The sequence below is a fragment of the Hylobates moloch genome, unplaced genomic scaffold (genome assembly GCF_009828535.3).
Source record: "Hylobates moloch isolate HMO894 unplaced genomic scaffold, HMol_V3 SCAFFOLD_21, whole genome shotgun sequence".
Taxonomy (NCBI): domain Eukaryota; kingdom Metazoa; phylum Chordata; class Mammalia; order Primates; family Hylobatidae; genus Hylobates; species Hylobates moloch.
Genome location: NW_026652296.1, coordinates 21,687,969 through 21,714,863, shown reverse-complemented (window position 1 = coordinate 21,714,863; position 26,895 = coordinate 21,687,969). Strand labels below are relative to the sequence as shown.

The 26,895-nt window shown below is 49.6% G+C and overlaps 1 protein-coding gene across 3 annotated transcripts in view; it reads left to right on the top strand.

The window, feature by feature from the left end:
• The window catches only part of DHX35 (DEAH-box helicase 35), a 101,753-nt gene extending 75,441 nt beyond the window's left edge, over positions 1–26,312 (top strand). For 2 of the 3 annotated variants that reach the window (XM_032142364.2, XM_058433012.1), the window contains 2 exons: positions 24,459–24,570; positions 25,340–26,312. In XM_032142364.2, coding sequence (XP_031998255.1) covers positions 24,459–24,570; positions 25,340–25,446 — 219 coding nt within the window. In that variant the 3' untranslated portion in view covers positions 25,447–26,312. Of the gene's footprint in view, positions 1–2,084; positions 3,305–24,458; positions 24,571–25,339 lie in introns of those variants that run through there. The other variant, XM_032142365.1, reaches the window with a different exon arrangement.
• Positions 26,313–26,895: the final 583 nt, after the last annotated feature.

Sequence of the window (26,895 nt, the reverse complement as noted above, 5' to 3'; positions counted from 1 at the left end):
TTTTTAGAGAGGCTGGGACAGACCTTTAGAAAATCACCTAGTGCGGCCGAGCACAGTGGCTCACACCTGTAATCCCAGCACTTTGGGAGGCTGAGGTGGGTGGATCACATGAGGACAGGAGTTCGAGACCAGCCTGGCCAACATGGTGAAACCCCGTCTCTACTAAAAATACAAAAATTAGCTAGGCATGGTGGCATGTGCCTGTAATCCCAGCTACTTGGGAGGCTGAGGCAGGAGAATCACTTGAACCCAGGAGGTGGAGGCTGCAGTGAGCTGAGATCACGCCACTGCACTCCAGCCTAGGCGACAGAGCAAGACTGTCCCCCCACCAAAAAAAAAATCACCTAATACAACAACCTCATTGTATAACGATGGTCCCCAAACCACAGAGAAACTTGTGTTGTTTCTTAACTGTATAGTCCAAGGGCACTTCTATTATTAATGTGTCCAAAGCAGATTGATTTCTCAAAGAACCTCCAGATCTGCAGGGGTTGCCCATGTATGGTAGATGTTCCTTTATTGAACACAGTGCAGCACCTCGCAGCCATCCACAGCCCACAGATCATTCACGGCTGTGTTCCTGGCACCTTTGGAGACTTTCCATCACTGCTGTTTTTCGGAATGTTGCTCTCACCCTGTGTGGAGGCCTGAAATGGTTCAGAGTCAGCTTTGTTTATATTCAACATTTTTCCCAGAAACAAGCACCAAAAATGGCCCCACAGGCACAATGGCGTCATCTCCCATCCCCAAGCTAAGGCCGTGGATATCTAACATTAGCTGTAGGGGTTATATCAGGTGACGTGTAGAGAGAGGAGAATTCAGAGAAATTCAGCAAGACCTACAGCTAGACAGGGGAAGAACGGGGTGACCTATTCAGAGATTTGCCTTCTGGCTTTTAAATTATTTTTCCTTATTCTCAGAGATATGTTCATTATTAGGGAAAACCCTTTTAGCGTGGCCCTTGCAAGAGCCTGTCGTGGTCCTCCCTCAGGTGTAAGCAGATGGAAAGTCTCAGTTCTTGTAGCTCTTTTAGACCTGGCTCCTGTTCGCTCTGTTGTCTCTCACATCATACCTGGTGGTGCGCTGTGTCTTCGTTCACGCCCTCCATTTTTTCAGGGCTTGCAGTTCTCTGTGGGGGCGATGCAGCTTGATGTTGTGAGGCCATGTGGCTGTGCTAAGAAGTGGGCACACCAGCTCCGGAGCAGTCGGGGTGGGCATTCTCATGTGAGGCTCTCACCGTGTGTTAGTTGGCACGGCTCCGGGATCTCTTGGTTATTGATGATTAGTAATGGGCTGTCGGGTATATCCCAGTTGATGAGTGGAGGGAGGTCTTTCATTAAAAGCCTATATTTACACACTCTGCCTCAAAGCCATATTTAAGGATTTCTGCCACTTTTGGCTTTGCTTTAGAGTGTAAAAAATACTTCATTTTTCAATCCTATTATCTGATGCCTATGATTATAATATTGTGCTTCATGTTATTCATAATGGTAGAAAGTGACATTTCTGGGGAAAAAAAAAGTGTCACTAGGAGGTGTCCTTTCTGTCTTCCCAGCAAGCTTGTACCCTCCATGTGGGCAGAGGCCGTGTCTTTATCTCCATCCTTGAGCATGGGTACCTGGCGTGTTGAGATGCTTGGTAAATTGACTTCCTTGTTCCTAAAGAGAGGATACTTTTTCTTGACTATTGTCAGGAACTTCCTGGAGATTTGAGGTCACTTCCAGACTGAGCCCAGTCTCCTGAGCACAGTTGTCTGGCTGCGGCGCTGTCCTCTAAGCTGGGGCAGAGGGAGAGCCGTGTCTCAAAAAAAACCTTTCCTTGACAGCTTCCGCAGAGCCCTGTATAACCAGCTTCAGCTGCTGTGGCTTGGGCCTCGGGTTGCTGGCAGCTGAATTAAGATCGGCTTCTTCATTGGCTTACTTGGGCTTTTTCCTTCCAGGCTATTTCATGAACAGCCCAGCATTTACTTGGGAAGGTGTGGACCAGATGGAAGATTTGATATGGTCATTCATATGGGGATTATGTTGCAGTCTAGTTTCTTTGTCTAATCAACCCCAACTGTAGTGTCTTCTCTTCTGTTGCAGCACCTGTCTCTGAAAGCCAAAAGGGCCAAGGTCCAGGACCAGTGAGGGGAGCCCCACAGCTGCGGCTGCAGTGACTGCTGGTGTCCTCTCCTCCATGCTGCTGCCCCTGGCCCCAGGTGGGGTGAGCTGGCACCAGCTCCTGTGGAATGTTTGGTTGCTCTGAAGGGGGCTGCGGCCTGTTCATTAGTCCTTTCTTCCCGCTGCCCACAGCATTTGCATCCTTGCTGGGATCCTGGAGGACTTTGTGCATGGGCAGGCATCCTTCTGTGCTGCAGCGGGCAGAGTGGGAGTTGGCTCACTCAGCACGCTCACTAACCCAGCATGCCACTTCCAGCAGGCACGCAGTCCTGGCCCAGCTCTATGGGAAACAAGGAGGAAAGTTAGCCACTGAAGGCCGAAACACCATGTGGGGTGGACAGAGGGTTTGCTGGGCTGGCTTTGCTTTCCCTGCTGGGGCCACAGCTGTGTTAACCAATGAGGTCCGCTGCCAGGTGTGAACAAGCGTGTCTCTACGAAGGAACGAAACATTGGGGATCTCTGCCGAAACCACCAAGGGGCGTGTCTGATGGGCACAGGGGCTCCCAAACCCAGTGGTTTCTGTCTGTCCTCAGCCCTTGTCCCTGTTTATCTGCAGCCAGGAGACTTGCAAGGGATTGGTGATTGACAGAGAGGACTCCTGCGCTGTTTTGTGTTAGCCGAGGATTTGTTTCACAAGTGGGCTTAGCATCTTCTCAGAGTGCAGTGCCAGGTCCTGGTGCCACGCTAGCTGAGCACTCAGGAGAGTTCATCAGCTCGGATCCCGCAGGGCCTCCTCTTTAGCAGGAATTCACAACAGTTTGGATGCCCTAAACTTCTGTAGCTCAGGAGCATCACTGGTGTATTTGTTTTTTGTTTGTTTGCTTGGGTTCTTGCAAGAGTGCGCGGGGGCAGTTCTTCCAGCAGGCACTGGTTTTGTTGCCCCAGGGCTGCTTTGCTGTGATGATGATTGCATTTCAACACATGCCAGATGCAGATTTTTTCCCCCTTACTGTTTCAATGACCTTTATTTTAAAAACACATAGCTTGAAAATTTATTTTTGTACTGATATTAGTTTGGATGTGCCACTTTTGGCACCAAACGTGTATGTCATTTTTATTTCCATTTTATAAACATGTAAATAATAGTGATAACTTGTTAATAATAGTAAACCTTTCTACCTAAAGTAAATGTCTTCCCTCCCGCACCTGGTTCTCATGGTCTGTATGTTAAGATGTTCTAATGAATCGTTCGGAGTGAGGGCCTGACATGAGCTAAGAAACTTAATGCTGTGGCATACAGCAGCTTTAGGACCTCAGGGACACAGGAAGCCCCCTAAAGCAAGATGATGTGACTGAATGACCTCAAGACCTGATTAGAGTAAACTGTGGGATGTTTAAAAGAAGTCCCAAAGAGGTGCTAATTCTTGCCAGTTTCCAATTGGGATCTTCCTGTAGAGAGGTCAGAAACATTATTTTTCGAGTTTGGCTTTAGGACTGGGGCTGATCCTAAAAAGCTTATGTGGCGGTGGAAGGGGAAAGGTACAGGGTTCACACCCTCAGGTTGGAGACCAGAGTCCACTGGGAGCCCAGACAATCTGGAGGGAGCACCCAGAGGCAAGCCTGTCCCTGCACGCTGCCTCTACCCCTGGGTGCCTGATCCTGAGCACATGCCTCCGCTCTGTCCCTCCACCTCTCAGAAGACAGCCCTCCCCAGGGGACACCTCCCAGTGTTGTGTCCTGTGTTATGTCACAGTCTGTGATGGGTGGGACAGGTCCTTGCTGTCCGAAGCAACTGCAAAATCCTGGGCCCATGAGGAGGCCCCTTTACAGTAGGGGTGGTTAAGGCTGGGACCACACAACTCACCAGGGAGTGGGGCCCGGCCTGGGTGAGAGAGACGAGAGCTTTTGACTTTGTCTGTTGCAGGTCTGTGTCCCTGTTCCCATCGTCAGCCCACAGATGTGACAGCAGGGCCTAGTACCTCACAGACTGTCCCCCAGTACTTCCACAGAATTAGTCCCCTCGGGCTACACACAGGTCTTCAGATACTGCTAGTGAAATTCCCTACAGCATTGCTGTGTCTTCCCTTTGGAGCAAGTGAGAGGGCAGAGAGAAGTTGGCGCTGGAAAGCCTGGAGGTGGTGGTGCCCTGTAGGCCCAGAGATGGCAGCTTTCTGTGTTGGTGGCTTGCAGAGACCCTGCCAGTTCTCTGCCATAGCTGGCTTCCCCGGGGGTTGGACGTTGTCATCACAGGGAGCCCCTGTTCAGCCAGTGCGCCGCTCAATCCAGCCAGCAAGCGTTGAGCCCTCAGGCCATGTGCACGGCACAAGGATGAGGTGGAGACACTTGACAGCAAGTAACCAGATGAGTGGACCAGGATGGAGCTGGGCGCGTGAGGACAGGGTGGCAGGAGATGGCAGAGGTCCAGTAGGGGTTGTTAAGGCCAGGGCTGTATCCACAGAGACTTCCCCACGACAAGATGCTTTCCTGGTAAAAGGACAGACTGCTCTCATGTTCTTCCCTGGCCATTCCCGCACTGCTGAGCATTTCACGTGGGCCGTGAACTTGGAGAGCTGCCTAGTGCCCCAGCTCCATGCTCCCATCTCCACTGTTTTGTCCTGGTGTCAGCACAGCCTGCTACCAGTGCTGCTCCAGCTTCATGGGCTGGGCCCTGCCATTCAGTCCTGGGTTGTCCCCAGCACCCCAGCCCTGCCCTCAGCTCTGTTTTCCAGAGCCCAGGGCTGACAGTGTGGCTGACATATCTCCTAGCCTGAGCAAGAATGTCTGCTGCTGACCAGACGGAGGGTTGGGGGGCTGGGGGAGGGAGGTGCAGGCCAAGGGGCCTAAATCTGGAAAACCACGAGACTCCGTCCTGGAGCCACAAGACTGGATGTCTGGCAGTGAGGCCTGGGAAGCTGTAAGTTGTGAAAGCCCCATCTCGGGTGGTTCTGATGAAGTGGTGGGCTTGGGAATCCTGGGGACAGGAGTTGAAGATGTAAAGACATGCAGCCTAATGGACAGATAGCCCCCAGCGGGGAGATCAGAGCTTCGAGATCAGAGTGTCAGGTCTGAGTGAAAGCTGATAAATTGTTTCTTCACAAGTGTGCTTAGACCCCAGCCCAATCCCCCTTACGTGTTTCCCCAGAACACAGATCTGCGGGGTTGGGATTCTTCCCCAGGCAGGTTGTGGCAGCAGGCATCAATGTCAGCTCACTATGAATTTTCCTGAGTCCTGCAAAAATGAGGAATGTGTAGTAATGAGCATTTTATAAAGCTTAAGTTTATTCTCTATAAAAGACCATCCTTTAGTGTTTTTTATTTTTTATTTTTTGAGTCAGAGTCTTGCTCTGTCACCCAGGCTAGAGTGCAATGGCATGATCTCGGCTCACTGCAACCTACGCTTCCCGGGTTCAAGCGATTCTCCTGCCTCAGTCTCCCGAGTAGCTGGAATTACAGGCACCTGCCACCACACCCAGCTAATTTTTGTGTTTTTAGTGGAGACAGGGTTTCATTGTGTTGGCCAGGCTGGTCTCGAACTCCTGACCTCAAGTGATCTGCCCACCTTGGCCTCCCAAAGTGCTGGGATTACAGGCATGAGCCACAGTGCCTGGCCATCCTTTAGTCTTTTCTTGGTGCCAAGATGCTTTTAGGAAACAATGCTGATAGTAGATGGTGGTTTTATTTTTTAATGTTTTCTTTGGAAAAATAAAATGTCAACAGTCGTTCATCTGTCACCCAATTAAAAACCAATTCAAAATGATGAAACAAAAACTGATTGATGTAATCCTCAAGTCTGGGAACTACTGGGTTGTGGCTGAGTGGGCCGGGCAGGGCATCTGGCAGCATCAGCACCAAGATCATCGTTCTGGGAAGTGGATCTGAACTGCCAAGCACACACCTGGGTTTCAAGTGAACTTTGGTGCCGCTGGGGGACATTTTTGTCCCCTGGAAGAATTCGAGTTGGCAAGTCTCAGCCCCATATCCCTTCTTCACCTCAAGATAAGATCAGATATTTTCCACTCTCCAATGATTCATCTGAATTTTCTCCTCAGCCTTCTAATTTGTGATGAAACAGGATGATGGAACTCTGGATTTCTCGTCAGTTTGATCTGTTTTTTTTTTTTTTTTTTTTTCTTTTTTTCTGAGTCATTGGAACTGGAAATAGCCAATCAAATAATTGCATCAACAGCTGGCTACTGTGGATGACCAGGTGGAATTTGCGTGGCAGGCGGTCTGGAGAGGGCTTGTCCCTGAGTCCTCACAGTCATTGCTCCCTCCAGCAAGCAAGGATGACACGCTGACGTCTCTGGTGAATCCTGGCGGTGTTCCCTTTTGCACTCTTGGGTGGCATTGGACTTGCTGGAACAGGGCGTTTCCTTGCCTGCTTAAGCGCGGACAAAGGGATTCCCAGCGCAGCGTTCCCCCAGGCCCTCTGGCACACATGGCCACCACTCCCACTTGTGGGTTCTCCTGAAGGCAATGAGCAGCCTAGGGAGGCTGGGAGGTTCACAAGGGAGGGGTGGGGCAGGTACAGGATTTAATACCCCAGGATCTCCATAGCCAGGTGAACGACCAGCACAGGGTGTGGGTACAGGATTTAATACCCCAGGATCTCTGTAGCCAGGTGAACACCCAGCACAGGCTACTGCCCATGGCTTCTTGACCATGGCCTCATCAGTGGCTCCAAGTATGAACGTCCTAGCCAGGCTCTTTGCTGGCCTCAGCCTGATGGGCGGACCCATATAGGACCCAAAGGTCGCCTGAGTTCCTTCCTGCGTCCCCACCACTGCCATCAGCCTCTACATCGCCCCGGACCCCAGGAGAGCAGGAGCTGGCTGATGAGGCCTTACCAGCTCCCCCTCAGGCTGTTTATTTTAGCCTCGTTCTCTTGGTTGCTTTTCTTCCCTGCATTTTAGGCTTGTCCTGTTTTCAAGTGCGGTCTTCAGTTTGCTTGGTGTCTGCTGTCCCTGTGTTTTCCCTTTGCTGTTCTTTGTTTTTTTTGTTTTTCCTCATGGGTATGCCTCGCCCCTTTAATCTCCACCTCTCTGACCTCTGCGTTATTTTCCTTTTTACCATGAAGTTTTAAAAAGAATGCAGTTGTGTTTATTTTTAATGCTCTTCAAAAATATTTTTTCCTCGACGTTTATGTTAACGTCTTGGTCTTTTTTGTACTCTGCTTGTTTGTTTAACTTTTATTTTGGACATTCAGGTACAAAAAGTCTCATTTAGTTTTGTTGTTACGGTTCTATAAATATTTTCTTCTGTGGTCTTCTTTTGTTTCTTCTTGTTTTGTTTTGATACAAAGTCTCGCTCTGTCACCCAGGCTGGAGTGCAGTGGTGCAATATGGGCTCACTGCCGCCTCAGCCTCCTGGGCTCAATTGATCCTCCCATCTCAGCCTCCCTGGTAGCTGGGACCACAGGCGTGCGCCACCATGCCTGGCTAATTTTTGTATTTTTGTAAAGATGGGATTTCTTGATGTTGCACAGGCTGGTCTCAAACTACTGACTGAGCCCTAGTGATCCACCCACCTCGGCCTCCCAAAGTGCTGGGATTACAGGTGTGAGCCACTATGGCCTTTTCTGTGATTTTCATCTTCCACTTTAGTGTATTAGTTTAAAACTCAACAGTGACTTCCCATTTTATTTTACTTCCTTTGCCCCCCTTTTGTTCATTTCTTTTTTTTTTTTTTTTTTTTGAGACGGAGTCTCTCTCTATTGCCCAGGCTGGAGTGCAGTGGCGGGATCTCGGCCCACTGCAAGCTGCGCCTCCCGAGTTCACGCCATTCTCTTGCCTCAGCCTACTGAGTAGCTGGGACTACAGGCGCCCGCCACCGTGCCTGGCTAATTTTTTGTATTTTTTAATAGGAACGGGGTTTCACCGTGGTCTTGATCTCCTGACCTCCTGATCCGCCCACCTTGGCCTCCCAAAGTGCTGGGATTACAGGCATGAGCCACCGAGCCCGGCCTCTTCATTTCTTATTACGCTTAATTTGCTTTAGTGGTTGGCAAAAGGCCTACCTGTAGGTGTGGGAGCTGGGGGAAGGTATTTCAAACAAAGGATTAAATGTCAAGAATGTACAAGGAGCTCCTATAAATCACCAGTGAAAAGACAACCCCAGCAGAAAAAATGGGCAAAGGGAATGGAAGGCAGTGTATAGCGGCAGACCCAAAACTCCACCAAACCACCGAAGAGATATTCAAAGTTAGTCATCAGAAAAACACAAGCTAAAGCAACAATTAGACATCACTCTGCACCCATGAGATTAGCAACACACTGGAAAGGTGGCAGATGGAGATGCGGCAGCCTCTGCACAGCTGGTACAGCAGTCCTGGAGAGCCACCTAGGACTAGTCATCCAATAAAGTGTGTTTCTGCCCCACAGCCCAGAAACTCTGCTTCTGGGGGTGTGGTCGCAACAAAATTCTCACCAAGGTCCTTAGGAGACACATGTAAGGATGCTTACTGGTGTGATGGATGGGGTGGGGACTAATGTCCATCCCTGGGAGGTGTGCAGGGACAATGTATTGGATGACACTGTGGATCAGTACAGAGCAGGTTCTTAGAACACAGACCTGAGAAATAGCTGAGTGGAAGAATTAAGAAACTGCTGTAATCCCAGCACTTTGGGAGGCTGAGGTGGGCAGATCACAAGGTCAAGAGATTGAGACCATCCTGGCCAACATGGTGAAACCCCGTCTCTACTAAAAATACAAAAATTAGCTGGGCATGGTGGTGCGCACCTGTAGTCACAGCTACTTGGGAGGCGGAGGCAGGAGAATCACTTGAACCCGGGAGGCTGTGGTTGCAGTGAGCCGAGATCGTGCCACTGCACTCCAGCCTGGCAACAGAGCGAGAGTCCGTCTCAAAAAAAAAAAAAAAAAGGAACTGATTTGATAGTTCTGTTCACAGAGACTAAAACTACATGCACACAAAAGCAATACAATTGCAAAAATATGTACAAACAAGATGTGCATTGGAAGTGTTGCCTGTGGGGGGTGGGAGTAGGACACAAGGATTGGCAATAAAAGAAAATGTAAAATGAAATAAGATGGAGAGAAGGAGCCTCAAATGTTCATCTGCAAGAGATGTGGATTTTAGGACACATAGCCCTTCTTGTCTAAGGTTTTAGACCTGCTCACCAGTGGCCCCGGGAGGCAGGAGGTTGTGGAGTTGGCTTCAGGAGCCTGCCTCCCACCTCCAAGCTCATATCCTGGCAGGAACCACTTCTACCCTGGATGGAGTGAGTCGGCCAACAGCATGAGACATTTTGATGCTTTTTTTTCCCTATCACAGCGCATTTTTACTCAGATACATGATCTCCTTGGGACGCCCTTTTAACTCATGTTTATTCTACATGCCCCATGGTACAGTCAATGTTCACCGGCAATCTGAAAGCCAGCAACAGCCGCAGAGCTTGTCTAATCACCAAGGATTCAAAGGCATGCAGCCCCGCAGCCCCTTTCAGTAGAGGCGAAGGAACTCACTGGAAAAGCCCTCCCCAGTTTATGATTAAATAGGCTACTAAAATGGAGGGTAGCTTATGGGATTTATCTGGGCAGAACGCCTTCATACTTCCAAGGCAGGAACCAGTAGGACAGACCGTGTCATTTAAGTCCTTCCTGCTGATCAGTATCCTTAGGATGGAATTTATGCCCTCAGCCCCCAGGGACTCTTGTTCCCTCCACTTCGGCACTTGGCACTGTGCTTCTGAGCCTTTGGCCTTCAGGAGGCGAAAGAGAACTGGATACTACAAGACTTTGAAGATCCTTTGATGAGCTTTTGCCATCTGAGGAGCATGTAGACTTTAGCTGTGTTTGCTACACCCAGATGTGGCTCCCTCCTCTCTCTTGGGCTTGCTGATCATTTAGAACCAGTTTAATTAGCACTGCGTGTCTGGTTTTCCAAAGATTGCTTGGTAGGAGGCAGAAATCTGGGCCAGGTTAGTGAGGCAGCATGCAAACTGGAAGAGACCACCAGGGAACTTGTTCAATGTAAGTCTTACTCCAAACTTCCCATTGCTTGGAGAAGGGTGTTCTAAATCACCCTCGGTCTTCCTGACTTCAGTTGCAGACTCAGAAGGAGGGCAGATTCTGGGGCGATTTCCTGACCCAGTGGTGATGGGGTCATGGGAACTCAGCTTCTAGGGAGACAGGGTAGGTTTCCTGTCCCCAGATTAATAAACCAAGGTCACTTCTCCTGAACTGTGATGATGCTTGGCCCTGTTCTTAGTGGGCATAGATGGAGTTAAATTTTTTTTTTTTTTAGAGGCGAGGTCTCACTATGTTACCCAAGCTGGTCTCAAACTCCTGGACTCAAGCAATCTTCCCACCTCAGCCTCCCAAAGTGCTGGGATTACAGGCGTGAGAGTTAAATTTTCACATGGGATTTTTGCCAATTGATTAGTCTGTTGCCCCAGTCAGGATTAGGATAAAAGGGCTTTGCATCCCCACAGCCTCTCTTGATTTATCTCCTTGTGCGTGCACAGATGGAATTCGGACACGCTTTGGGTATGCGAATAACCCTTACAGGCCACAGGACCCAGATTAGTGACACCACAACTGGGCATCACCTGAGTAGGGAGGACAGGAGCACTGAGCTCCAAGTCAGAAGACCCGAATTAAAAAACGACCACCTTTAATGAGGTATAATTCACATATAATAAATGCACTCATTTAATTGGATAGTCAATACGTTTTGACAAATCAAAACACAACAGTGACCACCAAAATCAAATATAGAACATTTTCACCCAAAAAGTTTCTCATGATCTTTTGTAGTCAATGACCACCCCGACTTTGCCCCCAGCCTCAGGCATCACTATTCTGCTTTCTGTCACTATGGGCTAACTTTGCCTTTTCTAGAATTTCATACACATGGGATCATTTAGGATATACTCTTTTGGGTCTGGCGGAGACCTGGTTTAATCCCCACACCCAAAATTAGATAACTTTGTGACCCTTGGCAAGACATAATTTTGTCTTCAACTCAGTTTCCTTACCAGTGCAATGGGGTAATAATAACTTAAAACCAGCAAGCCTGCCTGCCTGCCTGCCTGCCTGCCCGCCCGCCCGCCCGCCCGCCCGCCTCCTTCCCTCCCTCCCTCCCTCCCTGCCTGCCTGCCTCCCTTCCTTCTTCCTTCCTACCTTCCTTCCCTCTCCCTCCCTCCCTCCCTCCTGTCCTTCCATGTGCACAGGTGCCACAGTGAGCTCCATTGTAAAATTCCAGAAAGAAGCTGGGTCAGGGGTTGCTCAGGAAACGGGAGCCTCTGCTCCCTCCACGTGTGTCACAGAGGGCACCCGCTGCCCCTCCCTCCGTGCCCATCCCAGCCTCCCTGGTGCTGTGGTGTGCAGGTCCCCGCATCTCCTTCAAGGTGGACTCCTTTTATTTAAATAAGGGAGATAGGAAGTCACCCCTGGAAAGAACCAGATGCGGTGACGAGGGCCCCACCCTCAAGATGGGCAGAGACCAGAGGTGACCAGGACCTAAGCAGAGGGGAGGACCATGTCAGGGGGTGGGGGTGCACAGAAGACCGGAGTGGGGCCCGCCTGGCCCTGGGGCTCGGGACACTGGAGTTTTCAGGGGGACCAGTGAGTGGAAGGCCTGTGGAGCTGCTGGCCACCAGGTGAGTGTTGGCATCAGGACACACACACTGCTCAGAACAATCTGATGGACACCTTTGTGCCCTTCACAACACAACTCACTGACACTGGACACACCCACAAGCACTTGCAGATCAGAGACCACTGCACACACAGCACAGTCCCTGCTTCCCTGGAGCTCACGTGCTAAAACATGACCCACATCCAGGCTGCAGCCCATCCTTAGCCAGGGATGTGGAAGGTCCCGAGTCTGGTCCTGTTAAGTCCTGAGTCCTCCAGACTGGCCCTGCCAAACTGCCTAGCATCTGACGCAGCAGCGCAGCGCTATGCTGCCCTCTGCTGGCCACATGGAGGCAGTGAGTCCCACACTGCTGTCCACTCCTGGCAAAGGGCTCAGGGGAAGTGGACCGTGTTTCTGGTCCTTTGCTTCTGACAACCTGGCAGAGCAGATATGAAAGGGCAGAGGCACTATAAGAACACTTCTCCCAGTGCCTTGATCTCCTTGTTATTCCCTGTGTGTCCCCCACTTCCCCTCCCTTCCCTATAAGTGTCTGGATTTAAGAAATGACAGTTGAGGCAAATCATGTTGCTTTTTCGGCCATCTCCTGCGGTGTCCCCTTTCCATGGCCTCATCCTCTCATGGCCCCCAGCTGTTGCAACTGGTTCAGGGAGGTCTGTCTTGGCCATCTTTCATCCAGTGGGGATGGAGAGACCACTGCCATTTCTGGAGGGAGCACCTGAGTTTGGAGGTGAAACATAGGCGATACCTTATCCAGGTGACACTTTCCCTAGGCCACAAAACCATAGTTTCTAGATGGAGCTGGGCATGGTGGCTCATGCCTATAATCCTAGCACTTTGGAAGGCTGAGGCTAGAGGATGGCTTGAGGCCAGGAGTTTGAGACCAGCCTGGGCAACATGGGCTCTGTCTATACAAAAAAAAATTTTAAAAATTAGCCAGGTGTGGTATGTGTGCCTCCAGCCCTAGCTACTCATGAGGTTGAGGCGGGAAGGTCACTTGAGCCCAGGAGTTTGAGGCTGCAGTGAGCTGTGATCAGTTGTACCACTGCATGTCAGCCTGGTCAACACAGTGAGACCTTGTCTTTAAAAAAAAAATAGATGGACTGGTGCCGTGCCTTTTTTTTTTTCCCACAGATTCTTTGACATGCCTCCCATGCAGAGGTGGGGTCTGTGTCCCTCTCATGAATCTGGCCAGGTTGGTGGTGGTTTTGACCCAGGGTTGTGTGAAGTGATGTGGTGTGACTTCTGAGGCTGGGTCACGAAAGGCCATGCAGCTCCTGCCTGGCTTGCTGGAACACTGCCACCCGAGCAAGCCAGCTACCTGATACCAGGATGCTGGAGAGGCCACTCATGGGCTCTGGTCCGTGGTGCTATCTCAGAAGTGGGTCCTCTGGCCCAGCTCTTCCAGGGCCCAGCCTTCTGGATCACTGTCAGCTGAGGCCCAGACATGCAGGAGCATAGACAAGCCATCCCTCCTGTGCCCTGTCCCAATTCCTGACCTGGCTTCTGGAGCTTGGTTTGGAGACGGAGCCCACCTTGACAATACTGTTTCCCTGGGAGAATGGGCCCCCTCCTGGCTGGCTTGCAGGAGCTCTGGGAGCCTCCTTCCCCTGTGACTCCTAGGGGCTTGGTGGCTCTGAGCTGGGCAGCTCCACATTCTCTCAATTTCATTCTGTCTGATCCATGTTAGTTTTATTTACTTTTTATGTGTTTTTTATTTTTCTGACATAGAATCTCGATCTGTTGCCCAGGCTGGAGTGCAGTGGGGATCATGGCTCACTGTAACCTTCAACTCCTGGGCCCAAGGGATCGTCCAGCCTCTGCCTCCCAGAATCCATGTTCGTTTTAATATGAAAGCAACGTTTTATGCCACAACCAGGAGCCCTGAAGGGTTTTCACGTGGATGAGCCACACGCCGGGATTTGGAATTGCGGGAAGTGTCCAGCGAGTAGGGTAGGAGGAATGTTGGGGGTGGGACTGGACTAGAAGGGAGGCTGGGACGTCGTCGAGAACGAGATTGCAGGGACGCTGCGGTGGGAGAAGTCCAATTCCCACACTGTTCGTCCTCCGCAAGGAGTGACTGAGGCTCAAAAAGCCACAGCCTTGTCCAAAACGGATGCAGCGGGCGCAGGCAGGGTCCACACCCCGAAGCTTGCCGATGCCCTCGGCGGCGGCCCGTCCTGCAGAGCCGCGTTCCCTGCGCCCAGCAAGGTCGGACCCCCACCGGGATTCCCGGAACCGGGTGTCCCGCGCGTCCCCAGCGCAGGCCGAGACGGCGAGACCTCCGGGTCAGCGTTGCACACGGCGGCCGGCAGGCGGCGCTGGAGCCCCGCGTTTGCGCAGCCAGGATGCCCTTGCGCTGCTCCGGGTCCTGCGAGCGCCCAGGGAGGGGGTGAGTGCGGGGAGGGGTCAGACCCGTGTCTTGCCCGGTGCGAGCTCACCGCCTGCCCACCGGGCACGCCCACAGCAGCTCGGTCCCGGCCTGAGCGCCTCGGAGTGAAAAGAGCCCCCGCACCGCTCGTGACGGTGTCCCTTTCTCTGTCCACGTTGCAAGAAGCTGTACTGTACTCACCAAGTCATTAAATCTTGACCACTTCACCAAGGAAGGCATGAACCTCTCCATTTTACAGGCCCAGTTCAAAAAGCAATGACAAAAATCAAATAACACCAGCAAACCTTTATGGAGTTCTAATTATTGACCTGGCCTGCCAGAGTCCTTCAGAGTGGAGTTGGGGTGGGTGCGGCAGAGGGGTCAAAAGCCAGCCCGCAGGAGGGGGCCACCCGCACAGCCCCCTCTCCACCATCAGGGCTCTTGCAGACCCGAGGGCCTGCCAGGAGGAGCAGATGCGTCATGGTAAATCTGAGGGGCCATTGGGATGCCCAGACTGTCCCAGGTCACCCAATTTCTGCATTTTTGTTCATTGCAGACATTCCTCCTGCAGGCTTAAGTGGCCAGAGTGCCTGGGGAGCGGCTCGGGGAACAGGAGGCTGGGCACCTACCAAGCAGCCTTGCCCAAGGGCATGGTGCTTGCAGCTACAGCTTGATCCCAGAGCTGTGCCCATCTGTGCTAGGATCATGAGGCCACAGTCACGGCCAAGAGTTCTCAAGGCCTGGCCCCATCTCATTCCAGGTGCTGGTCCGTTGGAGACCAACCAGTGAGCAGCACCCGGTCTGGAAGCAGGCCTGGCACAATGCAATGTGGCGTGGTGGTGAAGGGCTTGGCCTGTGGAATGGCAGTGCCTGGGTTCAAGTCCTGCTGCCACCACTCACCAACTGTGTGACCTTGGCGTGACCCTTAGCCTCCTGCCTCAGTTTCCTCATCTGTACGATAAAGAGAATAATAGAGTACAGCTCTGTGTAAAGCATATTATTTTTGTTTGTTTTATGATGCTTTGACATCTTGGAGTCTGACGAACCCGGGGAGGGACTGCCCCTAGGAAGGCTGGCTGATCCTTAGAGTGAACAACTTGCCGGCAAGTTTGCCTTTTTTTTTTTTTTTTTTGATGGAGTCTTGGTCTGTCGCCCAGGCTGGAATGCAATGGCGCAATCTTGGCTTACTGCAACTTCCACCTCCCGGGTTCAAGTGATTCTCCTGCCTCAGCCTCCCAAGTAGCTAGGATTACAAGCACCCGCCATCCTGCCCAGCTAATTTTTGTATTTTTAGTGGAGACGAGGTTTCACCATGTTGGCCGGGCTGGTCTTGAACTCCTGGCCTCAGGTGGTCCGCCTATCTTGGCCTCCCAAAGTGCTGAGATTATAGACGTGAGCCACCGTGCCTGGCCTACAAGCTTGCCTTTCATATACACACCAACCTGTCCAAAGCCCGTATCCCCAAACATCCCCTTTATAAAACTCTCAAACACCAGGCCAATATTCCCCCTGCCCTAAATCACTCCAGGGCCGCATACCAGATAATTAGGAATGACCACTACAACCTGGACTGTAAACGAAGATGATTAAAACTAGCCAATCTTAAACCTCGAATCTTGCCTCACCTGTTCCTTCCCCACAAAAGCCACAATAAAGGCTTTTGTCCGTGCTTTTCCCTTGTTCATTCTGCCTCCTGACCCAACCTGGCACTTCCCCAGGTGGCCCTGAATGTTGTCCCCTCCTCTTGGGAACTGTAAGTAATACAATCTTCCTTTCAGGCAGTTGACTCTGTGTCTGTCGTCCTCCCATACCTGATTACAACAAAATCATCCCATGTACATTTTTAAACAACTGTCTAAGACTGTTGCAGGGCTCAAATGACTTAACTTTTCTAAAGTGCTTACAACGATGCCTGACACATGGTAAGGCTAATCGAGGAGTAGCTATTGTTACATCTCCTCCTCCAGCCTCTTCCTTCTTTGCACCAGCTGCCTCCCTCTGAGCCATTTTGAGGGAGGTGTATCTCGAGGTGCAGCCAATCCCAGCTGCTAGGGCCAAGATCAGCCAGGTGCTCCTTTCCCTTGGCCATGGTTTTGAACACTCCAAGCTGACAGTGAGTGCCAAGTAGGGGGACTGCTAGGAGCCGGCAGGGGGGATCTCACCTTTGTGCCACCTATGTCCCTAATCAGGGGCAACCTCCCCAAATCTGCACCCCCAAATCCCCTCCCCAGCTTGACTGGAGAAATCACTGTAACTCCCAATGATAGTAACTCCAAATCATAGCAATAATAATTTACTGAGTGCTTACAGTGAGCCAGGCATGGTGCTAGCATTTTGTACTAGCAGTTCTCAAACTTTTTGGCTTCAGGAACCCTTTACACCCTAAGAATGATCAAGGCTCTCAAAGCTCTTGTTCATGTGGGTTGTATCTATCACTAATTACCATTTTAGGAGTCAAAACAAATTTTAATAATATTTCTTTATAATTTATTTAAAATAGCAATAATAAACACACTACATGTGAGCATAAATAATATATTCCTATGAAAAATAACTATATTTCACAACACACAAAATTTAAGGAGAAGGAAGTGTGGCTTTGTTTTATATTTTTGCAGATCTCTATAATGTCAGCCTTAATAGAAGACAGTTCGATTTTTATATCTGCTTCTGCAAGTTTTTGAGATACCACATGTCATGTATCCCCTGTAATATTCCACTGGGAGTTTTAAAAAGCTTTCTCTGAGAGCAAAAAACCCCCACAAATAACATCTTAGTATTATTGTCAACATTATTCTGACTTTTATGGACCATCTGAAAGGGTCTCAGAGACCCCAGAGGTGCCCATAATACACTGTGGAAACTGCTGCCTGATATACATGATGGGTAGCTTCCAATATTGCCCCAGTTTTACATATGAGGAAACTGAGGCACAAGGAGATAAAGTGACTTGTCCAAGGTCATGCAGCCGGGCATCAAAGCCAGCTGGGGAGTCACTGGGAAAAGACCTTGATTTTGGTGTCCTGGGTCCCAGCACTGAGCCCTGAAAGAGAGGGTCGGAACTGGGCACAGACAAAGCTGGAAGGGCAGGTTGGGCCATGAGTGGGGGAGCCGGGTGTGCAGTGAGGGGCGGGGGTGGGAGGGGCCCGGGGGATCAGTTAGTCACCAAGTGGTCCCGGTGACAGGGCTGGAGATGGCAGCTGGCGTCGGCTGTAGCCTCGGGCTGGAAAATCAATAGGTGATCAGCGGTCCAGGGGCAAGCTGTTCATCAGGTGCGGCAGAGGGGCGGGGGCAGGGGCGGGGGGGCCGGGAGGAAACAGCACTGACCCCCGGCAGGATTGATCAAACAGCCAGACACCCAAGGCCAAACTCACTAATAAAGTGAGACGTTCAGCTCAGCCCGGCGGCTGCTGCTGAAGGTCTTAAAAAAACCGCTTACTGGGGAGTTCTTGATAAACTGTCTTTGTTTCTTGAGGCAAGTGGGAGGGAGGACAGACTGTGGGGAGGCCTGGCTCGGCTCCTGTTTGGCCTGGGACTCATGGTTTGCCCCAGGTCTGGACCACAGAACCCTGGTGCTTGTATGGCAGGTGTGCTTGCACTACAGCACATGCCATTTACACAGGGCATGTGCACACACATATGTGCACACTATGTCGCACACATTCAAATGTGCCTGCACATGTCTTTGCACGCCCGTGCACATGCTACAACCTACGTTTGCTTATGGCATGTGTGCACACATATGCATGTGCTACAGCACACATGTGTACAAATATGCCTTGCATGTGTGCATATACATGTGTGCACCGCATCACATGGCATTTACACATGCATATGCTACGGCACATATGTGGGCACAAATGTGCCTCGCATGTGTGCGTATACGTGCATGTGCCGCAGCACACAGAATCGGCCTTTGAGGGGTGAGTGTGTGTGCTTGGGGGTTAAACTCTTTCTCCACTGTTTCACTGATATCACCACTTTCTCTGCCTATAGTCCCAAAGGTGCCACGTTTGTAATGACAGTCATGATTATTATGGGGTGGGGAGATGGACAGAAAAGTAGGGACTGGAAAACTGTATCTAAACAGCTAAGCTGTACAACAGAGAGAGGCAGGTGTGAACAGGAAGAAGGAGGGGGAGGAAAAGTGAAGGGCCAGCATGGTAAGGGCTAAAGAGCGTTTCACCTGGGAGTTGAGGGAGAGAAAATGGCAGGATTCAGGGGTGGCTGAGTAGCTGTTGGGGGAGAAAATTAAAGAATAAAGCATATGCAAATATAATTTTTATTTTTACTGATTTATTTTTTTTTGAGATGGAGTCTCATTCTGTTCCCCAGGCTGGAGTGCAGTGGCGTGATCTCAGCTCACTGCAACCTCCACCTTCTGGGTTCAAGCAGTTCTCCCATCTCAGCCTCCAGGGTAGCTGGGACTACAGTCTCATGCCGCCACGCCCGGCTAATTTTTATATTTTTAGTAGAGACAGGGTTTCACCATATTGCTCAGGCTGGTCTCGAACTCCTGACCTCAGATGATCCACCCACCTCGGCCTCCCAAAGTGCTGGAATTACAGGCATGAGCCATCGTGCCCGGCTGCAAATAGAATTTTAAGAACTATGTTGGGTAATGACATCCTTTGACATTCTTTCAGGAATCCAAGTAAAAAAGAGTAGAATCTTTCCCGGTCACTTTCTGATTGTTGGACTGTGTTTTGTTAAATGTGCTACCATATTAGACTGGGCTTGTGCATACACTGAATTTATTTTGATTTAATAATTACATCACTCACATTGAGAATGAAATTTTATTGGAATGCTTTTGCAGATGAGAGGTTTTATTAAGAGCTTTTCCATGTGTCATATACTAACTCGAAGGTATGGATACTACTTTTAGTTCCATTTTTTGGATGAATTCATTGGAGCTCAGAGGCTTAATCACTTGCTTAAGTCAGGTAGCTTATAGGAGGTGGAAATGGCATTTGAACTCAGCCCTCTGACTCCAGAGCCCAGGCTGCCTTGGCCATTATTCCAGAGTACAGTGGGGAAGCTGGGGGGTCAGACAGGTAGACCAATGGAGGAACATTTGCCATCCCTGTATCTTGCCCCAAGATAGGTGAGTAGAGCCCTGAGGAGAGGGGCAGAGCATTTGGCTTGCACACCATTCAGACCCTTCACCCACCAGCAGTTACAGCCCATCTAGCCCCAAGATCCCTCCCCCAAGATCCCCTGGCTGGGCATCATCTTCTCTCTTGATTGCTGAAGGGCGCATGGATGCATTGGAAGGGGCTGGGAGGATATACCGGGCTCTGACTTTAGAATGTGTAGACCTTAAACCCCCAAAGCCTTTTTTGGTTTTATAAAAGCACAGAACAGAGTCATTGGGAATGATCAAGGATCGAAACCATGGGAGAAATATAAAACTATGTTTTCTTAAAATGTGGTCATTGAACCACCTGCATCGGAATCACTGGAGATATATAAAAATGGAGATTCCTGGGTCCCTCCCAGATCTACTGAACCAGAATCTCTGAGTCTAGTGGCCAAGGGATCTGCATTTAAAAAAATGTCTTGAGTAATTCTTCTGCACATTCTAATCTGATCCTTTGTATTTGCTGTTCCCTCCACCTGGCATGCTCTCCCTGTAGATCTCTCTTTGGCTCCCACTTTCACTCCTTTAGATCTCTGTTCAAATATCCTTTCCTCAGAGGGGTCTTTCCTGCTATGTTACCTAAGATAATACTCCTTGCATTCTCAATACTCTTGCTGTGCTTTATTATGTTATTATTTTTAGCTGCATGGATGCTAACTATATATAAACAAATAATATATAGTGTACAATATAGATAACAATACATGATAAAGCCGTTTAATCCATATCAGCCTTAGCAGTGTGCTTATTTGCACATTTTGGTCTGCTCCCTGAGAGGCAAAGCTCTCAGAGGGCAGGGCTGGCCCGCCTTGCTCAGGGTTGCACCCTCAGTGAACTGTATTGGGTCTAGGAGAGGTTGATATGGGGGAGGGGATAATGCATGCAAAGTGCCCAAGGCTTAGTGGGTGCTCAACCTAATGACTGTATCCTAAGCATGGTGTATACTGTGAAAACAAAAAGCCATAAGCTTCCTTGTTCTGGTAGTAATTCCCTACCCCTCCACCCTAAGGACCAATGAAACTGTTATGAGAGTGACCAAGAAGAAACGTCTTCTCTTGTCCTCTTCGATGTCTGAATTCTGCATCCAGCACATTATCTTCGGTGTCTCCCCCATTTACTTCCCTCGCCTTCTTCCTTAAGGAATATCAGCAATAATAATCCCAGCGACTGGCCAGGCACAGTGGCTCATGCCTGTCATCCCCGCACTTTGGGAATCTGAGGCAGGAGGATCACTTGAGCTCAGAAGTTTGAAGCTGCAGTGAGCTATGATTGCGTTGCTGTGCTCCAGCCTGGATGACAGAGCGAGACCCTGTCTCAACAAAAAACAAAAAAACTCAGAAACTATAGGTACTGGTAGACATGCTAATTTCACATCTTAAGTAGACTCCTTAACTCTTTCTGTTGCACTGGCTCTCAGTCAATTTTGGGGAAATCTCTCTGGGAGGGGAACTCTCAGATCCAAGGCTGGCAAAAGACCAATTGAGTTCCTCTTCTGGAGGACTGGGCGACACAGACACTCAGGTCACTGTGTTTGCCCTGAAGGTGGACGGCAGATGGGCTCCAAAGATGCTGGGGTACAGATCCCCTCTGCCATTGGTGAGAGGCTGAGGAGGTCTGGCCCTGGTGGAGCCCCCAGGCTGGGACCTTTGGACCTGAACAGCTTCATTTGTGTACCCAGTGAACCTTAAGGATTTTATCACATTCTCTGTGTGCCATAATGTGAAGAAGATTGGGAAGCATTGGTGTAGGTGCAGGGGTGGAGGCAGTTACGTTGGGTCATGAGGCCATCTGTGCTTTGTTTGCTGGTCTTGAACCAGCGTCTGTTTGTGAGTATGAGCTTGTCTGGGCCTCTGTTTCTTCAATCAGTAGCACCGTAACCAGGACACTGCAGCAGATATAGCCCAGGAAGGGGCCAAGGGTCTTGAAAGGGCAGAGGCAGTGCGCTGGGGACGATACAGGGAGTCCGAACTGGGAAGGGCCTTGCTAAGAAGGATCTGAAGCCTAAGGTGAGACAGGAGATTATTCGAGAGCTTGGAGCATTGATATATGAGTTGGGTATGGTTGTCCCCATGTTTCAGACAAGGAAACCAAGGCTCAGAGCAGCGGAAAACCTCACCACAGTCAACGGCAGAACTAAGTGGGCCTGAGTGCTTTCTTTTCTTAATGCTGCCCCTTGTAGCTCAAGGAAATTTGATGAAGAGTGTTTTGAAACTTCAGCTGGCTCTTGACAAGTGTTTGTGTGACATTTTGGTGGGAGAGATGGAGATATGTCTGCTGGTATTTGGGACAATTGGGTACGTCGCATCAGTACCAATGGGAATAGAGCAGCCTTGACATTTCACCATCTGAGGAATGGCAGGAGGACTGAGACCATTCTGTCGGAAGAATAAAAAACTTAGGGGGTGCGTTGAGTTGAATGATTTGCCCCAAAAGATATGTCCACTGAGAACTTGTGAATGTAGCCTTTTTTTTTTTGAAAAAGGAATGGCCAAGCACAGTGGCTCAAACCTGTAATCCCAGCACTTTGGGAGGCCAAGGCAGGCGGATATCCTGAGGTCAGGAGTTTGAGACTAGCCTGGCCAACATGGTGAAACCCCATCTCTACTAAAAATACAAAAATTAGCCAGGCTTAGTGGTACACACTTGTAATCCCAGCTACTTGGGAGGCTGAGGCAGGAGAATTGCTTGAACCTGGGAGGTGGAGGTTGCAGTGAGCTGAGATTGTGCCACTGCACTCCAGCCTGGGCGGCAGGGTGAAACTCCGTCTCAAAAAAAAAAAAAAAAAGAAAAAGAAAAAAAGAGAAAAGGAGTTCTTGCAGATGCAATTAAACTAAGGATCTTGAGATCATTTGGGATTATCTGGGTGAGCCCTAAATGCAGAAGAGGAAAAGACATAGACAGAGGAGAAGCTGCTGTGGAGACAGAGGCAGAGACTGGAGAGGTGCAGCTGCAAGCCGGGAATGCCAAAGATGGCGGGCGGCTGCAGGAGCTCAGAGACAGGCATGGGACAGGTTCTCTCTCGGACCCTCCAGGAGGAACCAACCCTGCCAACACCTCTATTTCGGACTGCCCTCCTTCTCAGAACTGTGTGAGAAGGAGAAATGTCTGTTGTTTGACACCACCAAGTTTGTGGCCATTTGGTCTAGCAGCCCTGGGGAACTCATACTGGGGGGGTAGGATGCTGTGCTCGAAGAAACGAGGGTTGTCATGTGGAAGAGGGTCCCTACTCACTCTGTGTCCTGGAGGAATGTGAGCTTTCCTCTGAGCTTCTAGGTCCTTAGGAAAAGGGCTCCGTACAGTCAGGGGGTTCAGGGATGGAGTGGGCTGCGCTGGGGAGGTGTGAGCACCCCATTACTGATATGCCACCAGGGAGTTTCAACTGGCATCTGTTGTGTAGTTGAACTTGACCATTTGTGAGGCCCCCTCCAGCCCTGAGATTCTATGCACTGGTGCAAAGAAAGAGGTACATGTTTAGAGAGGTGACAGAGGACCTAGAGCTAAAGTCCAGGATGCTGCCCAGGGGCCTGAGAGATGGTGACAATGGTTGGTGGGGATATGGGTCTGTTGGAGAGGAGGAGGAAGAGGAAGAGAGCCTGACTGCCAGGCAGGCAGGGGTATCTTTGGGGCTCTGGGGGCCCCAGCCTCTGGGTTCTGCCCTCAGTGAGCTTTGCGGGCCACCCTACCACACCCCCTCCCCGCTTTCTTCTGATAGGGTCGTTTCCATTTGGATATTGCCTTGAACATGATGTTCACAATCCCCAAAGGGAACAACATCCCTCAATAAGCCATACTATTTTCCCAGCCAAGAACTTGCTGTTCCAAATTCATTAAAATTGCTGTGATATTCTCTTCCCATTTCTGTGCCAAGAGACGTTGTGGACAGAATTCATAATACCATGGAGTGGTGGATGTAACCGATTGTGCAGTCAGAAAGAAGTGGACTTATTTTATTTTATTTTTAATAAAAGCGTACCTTTCAGGTTGGCAACAAATGCGGGTGTGGGTGTGGGGAAATGGCACACTGATGTGTTTATTAAGGGAACACAAATTGGTCCAACCCCAATGGATATCAACTTGGAAATGACGTAAAATGCAAAACGTGCATGGTGGTTTTGAGTTTTTTAGTCTCTAAAATTCAGGTGGGCGGCCGGGTGTGATGGCTCATGCCTGTAATCCCAGCACTTTGGGGGCCGAGGTGGGCGGATCACCTGAAGTTAAGAACTTGAAAACCAGCCCGACCAAGATGAACCCACCTTTTCTCTAAAAAAAAAAAAAAAAAAAAAATTAGCTGGATATGGTGACACAGGTTGTAGTCCCAGCTGCTCAGGAGGCTGAGGCAGGAGAATCGCTTCAGCCCGAGAGTTGGAGGTTGCAGTGAGCCAAGATGGCACCACTGCACTCCAGGCTGGGTGACACAGCAAGACTCTGTCTCAAAAAAAAAAAAAAAAAAAGTGTGAAATTCAGGTGGGCAAGATATGTCAGTTTCAGTTACTCTGTGACTGAATTTGGTTTTTGTCTCAATACCTCCCTCACCCTCCCTAATATACATACCTTTCCACCGGAAGGTAGAAAATTAATTCTAGTTAATTCAAGGTAAACTCGCCATTTGAGGGAGTCTTCAGCCAATTAAGACCTCTTTTCTTCCTTTCCTTCCTGGGGGATCTTTGCTTTACCTTAGTAAAGAACCTTTCCTTGCTTCCTGGGGGGTGGGGCACTGTATTTGGGGGTGCTTATGTAGTGAGTCCTTGCTAGGCTGTGACCCCTCACTGCAACAGTGGTGCTGGTGAAGGTGTCTGTGGACCAGGGCTGAGTTATCTGTGCCATTTGCTCCTTACTGTGCAGAACTGAGAGCCTTTCCGGTATGGGTCCCAGCTCACTTTTCTGATCTTCTCAGGTGCACACACTCATTCAGCTCTTCCTCCGTGCTACTTTGGAGCTGTGAACATATAGGGGAGTGGCCTGCGGCTGTGTATCTCCCCCACCATCTCTGCTAGCATGGCTGAAGATTGCAGATGGGAGGTGGGGCCCAGGTCACCTCTACTTTCAGATCTCCAAGCTCATTCAAGGCACCATCTCCCCCATCCCATACTCAGCACCTACCTGAGCAGCATATCAACCCACATGGCCCTTCTCTGGAGACCTTCATCAGCTCCTTCTCCCCACTCTGTTCTCGACCTCCTCCCTCCAGCTGAGAATGTTTCCCTTGTTTTGATTCCCTTTTTGCAGGAAGAAAAGCTCACTCAACAAGCACTCTTCTGCATTTTACCTCTCGAACCTCAAAGCCAGGAACATCCCCACTTTCCTCGTCTATGCTGCTCCACATCGCTCCTTCTGCCAGGTGGGTACCTAAATTGGAGTGAGTTCTGGGAGAAAAAAACCAGTGGGGGCCGGGCACGGTGGTTCACACCTTTAATCCCAGCACTTTGGGAGACTGAGGCCGGTGGATCACCTGAGGTCAGGAGTTTGAGACCAACCTGGCCAATATGGTGAAACCCCATCTCTACTAAAATACAAAAATTAGCCAGGCATGGTGGTGCGCACCTGTAATCCCAGCTACTCAGGGGGCGGAGGCAGGAGAATCGCTTGAACCTGGAGGCGGAGGTTGCAGTGAACCGAGATTGTGCCACTGCACTCCAGCCTCGGCGACAAGAGTGAAACTCCGTCTTAAAACCAACCAAACAAACAAAAAAACCAAAAAACAATGGGGCTCATACAACACTTGTCCTTTTGTGTTCTCCTTATATGAAATATATAGACCAGGCAAATTCATGGAGACAGAGAGTGGAATAGAGGTTACCAAGGCTGCAGGGAGGGGGAAATGGAGGGTTATTGCTTAACAGGTACAGGGTTTTGTTTGGGGTGACGTAAAAAGTCTTGGAGATGGGTAATGGTGATGGTTGTGCAGCAGCAAGCATGTATTTAATGTCTCTGAATGAACTATACATTTCATAGTTAAAACGACCAGTGTTATGTTATATATACATTAGCATAATAAAAATAGTAAAAAATAAATAAATGCCAGCAACAGAGCAGAAAATAAAAATCCCACATCACATCAGCCAATACTTGACAACAGCTTTCTGACTTTGCCCCGTTGTTCCATTTAGGGGTCTTGAGTCTGTGGAAACCCTGGCCGAGGTGTACCCAGCTCGAGTGCAGGGGGGTGCGTAGCAGCAGCCTGGCATGTCACCGTGAGACAAGGGAGACAACCTGAGTATCCATCAATGGGGGACCAAGTGAATAGATGATGGTGGAGCCACACAATGCCATGCTGTGCAGTGGGATGAACAATGCGCCCTGCTCCGTGTATGTGCTGACGTGGAAGATGCCCACGATGTATTGTGCAGGGAGCAGAATAATGTGTGTGGTAGCATCTTGTTTGTGTAAAAAGGCCTATATATGGAATGGGTATGAATTCACTGGACATTTGAGGTAAAGGAAATGCGACCTCCCTCTCGGCTCCCTCCCTTTTTTCTCTTTACCAGATAAGGATTTATATTTGCTTTCCTTACTTCTTTTTCCTCTTTCCACAGCTGTGATTTTCTAGTCTACGTGTCTACTGTGCCTGATAGTTATTTTCATCTTTTTTTTTTGGAGGGGGCCTGATTCTCTCTGTGTTGCCCAGGCTGGAGTGCAGTGGCATGATCTCTGTTCACTGCAACCTCCGCCTCCTGGGTTCAAGCGATTCTCCTGCCTCAGCCTCCCAAGTAGCTGGGATTACAGATGGCTGCCACCATACCCAGCTAATTTTTGTATTTTTAGTAGAGACGAGGCTTCACCAAGTTGGTCAGGCTGGTCTTGAACTCCTGACCTCAGGAGATCCACCCACCTCAGCCTCCCAAAGCCCTGAGATTACAGGCATGAGCCACTGCACCCAGCCTTCATCTATTTTTAACATGTAAAACATTTTGAGAGATAACTAATATACAGAAAAGTGCATAAAACAGAGATGTCTAGTTCAAACTTACAAAGTAAACACCCACGTATCTACCACCCAGGCCTAGACATTGAACAGTGCTAAGCCCCCTCGTGTGCCCTCCCCAATTAACTCCCTCAAGAGGTAACTGTTCTTCATTTATAGTAACAATCATTGCTTTTAAAAACTCATTTTATTACGCCTGTAATCCCAGCACTTTGGGAGGCCGAGGCGGGCGGATCATGAGGTCAGGAGATCGAGACCATCCTTACTAACACGGTGAAACCCCGTCTCCACTAAAAAATACAAAAATTAGCCAGGCGTGGTGGCAGGAGCCTGTAGTCCCAGCTACTCGGGAGGCTGAGGCGGGAGAATGGCGTGAACCTGGGAGGCGGAGCTTGCAGTGAACTGAGATCGCGCCACTGCATTTCAGCCTGGGCAACAGAACGAGACTCCATCTCAAAAAAAAAAAAAAAAAATCGTTTTATTTTGAATAATTTTAGATTGATAGAAGAGTTGCAAAAATAAAACAGAGAATTTCTGTATGCCCTTTGTATACTCACATACCCTTCACTCGCCTTCCCCTAATGGAAACATCTTACATAACCACAGCATGTTTATCAAAACTCAGAGATTGACACTGGTCTGACACTATTTACCGAACTACAGACTTTATGGATGTCGCCAGTTTTCCTATGAATATTCTCTTTCTTGTTCCGGGATCCACTCCAGGATCCCATATTGGAT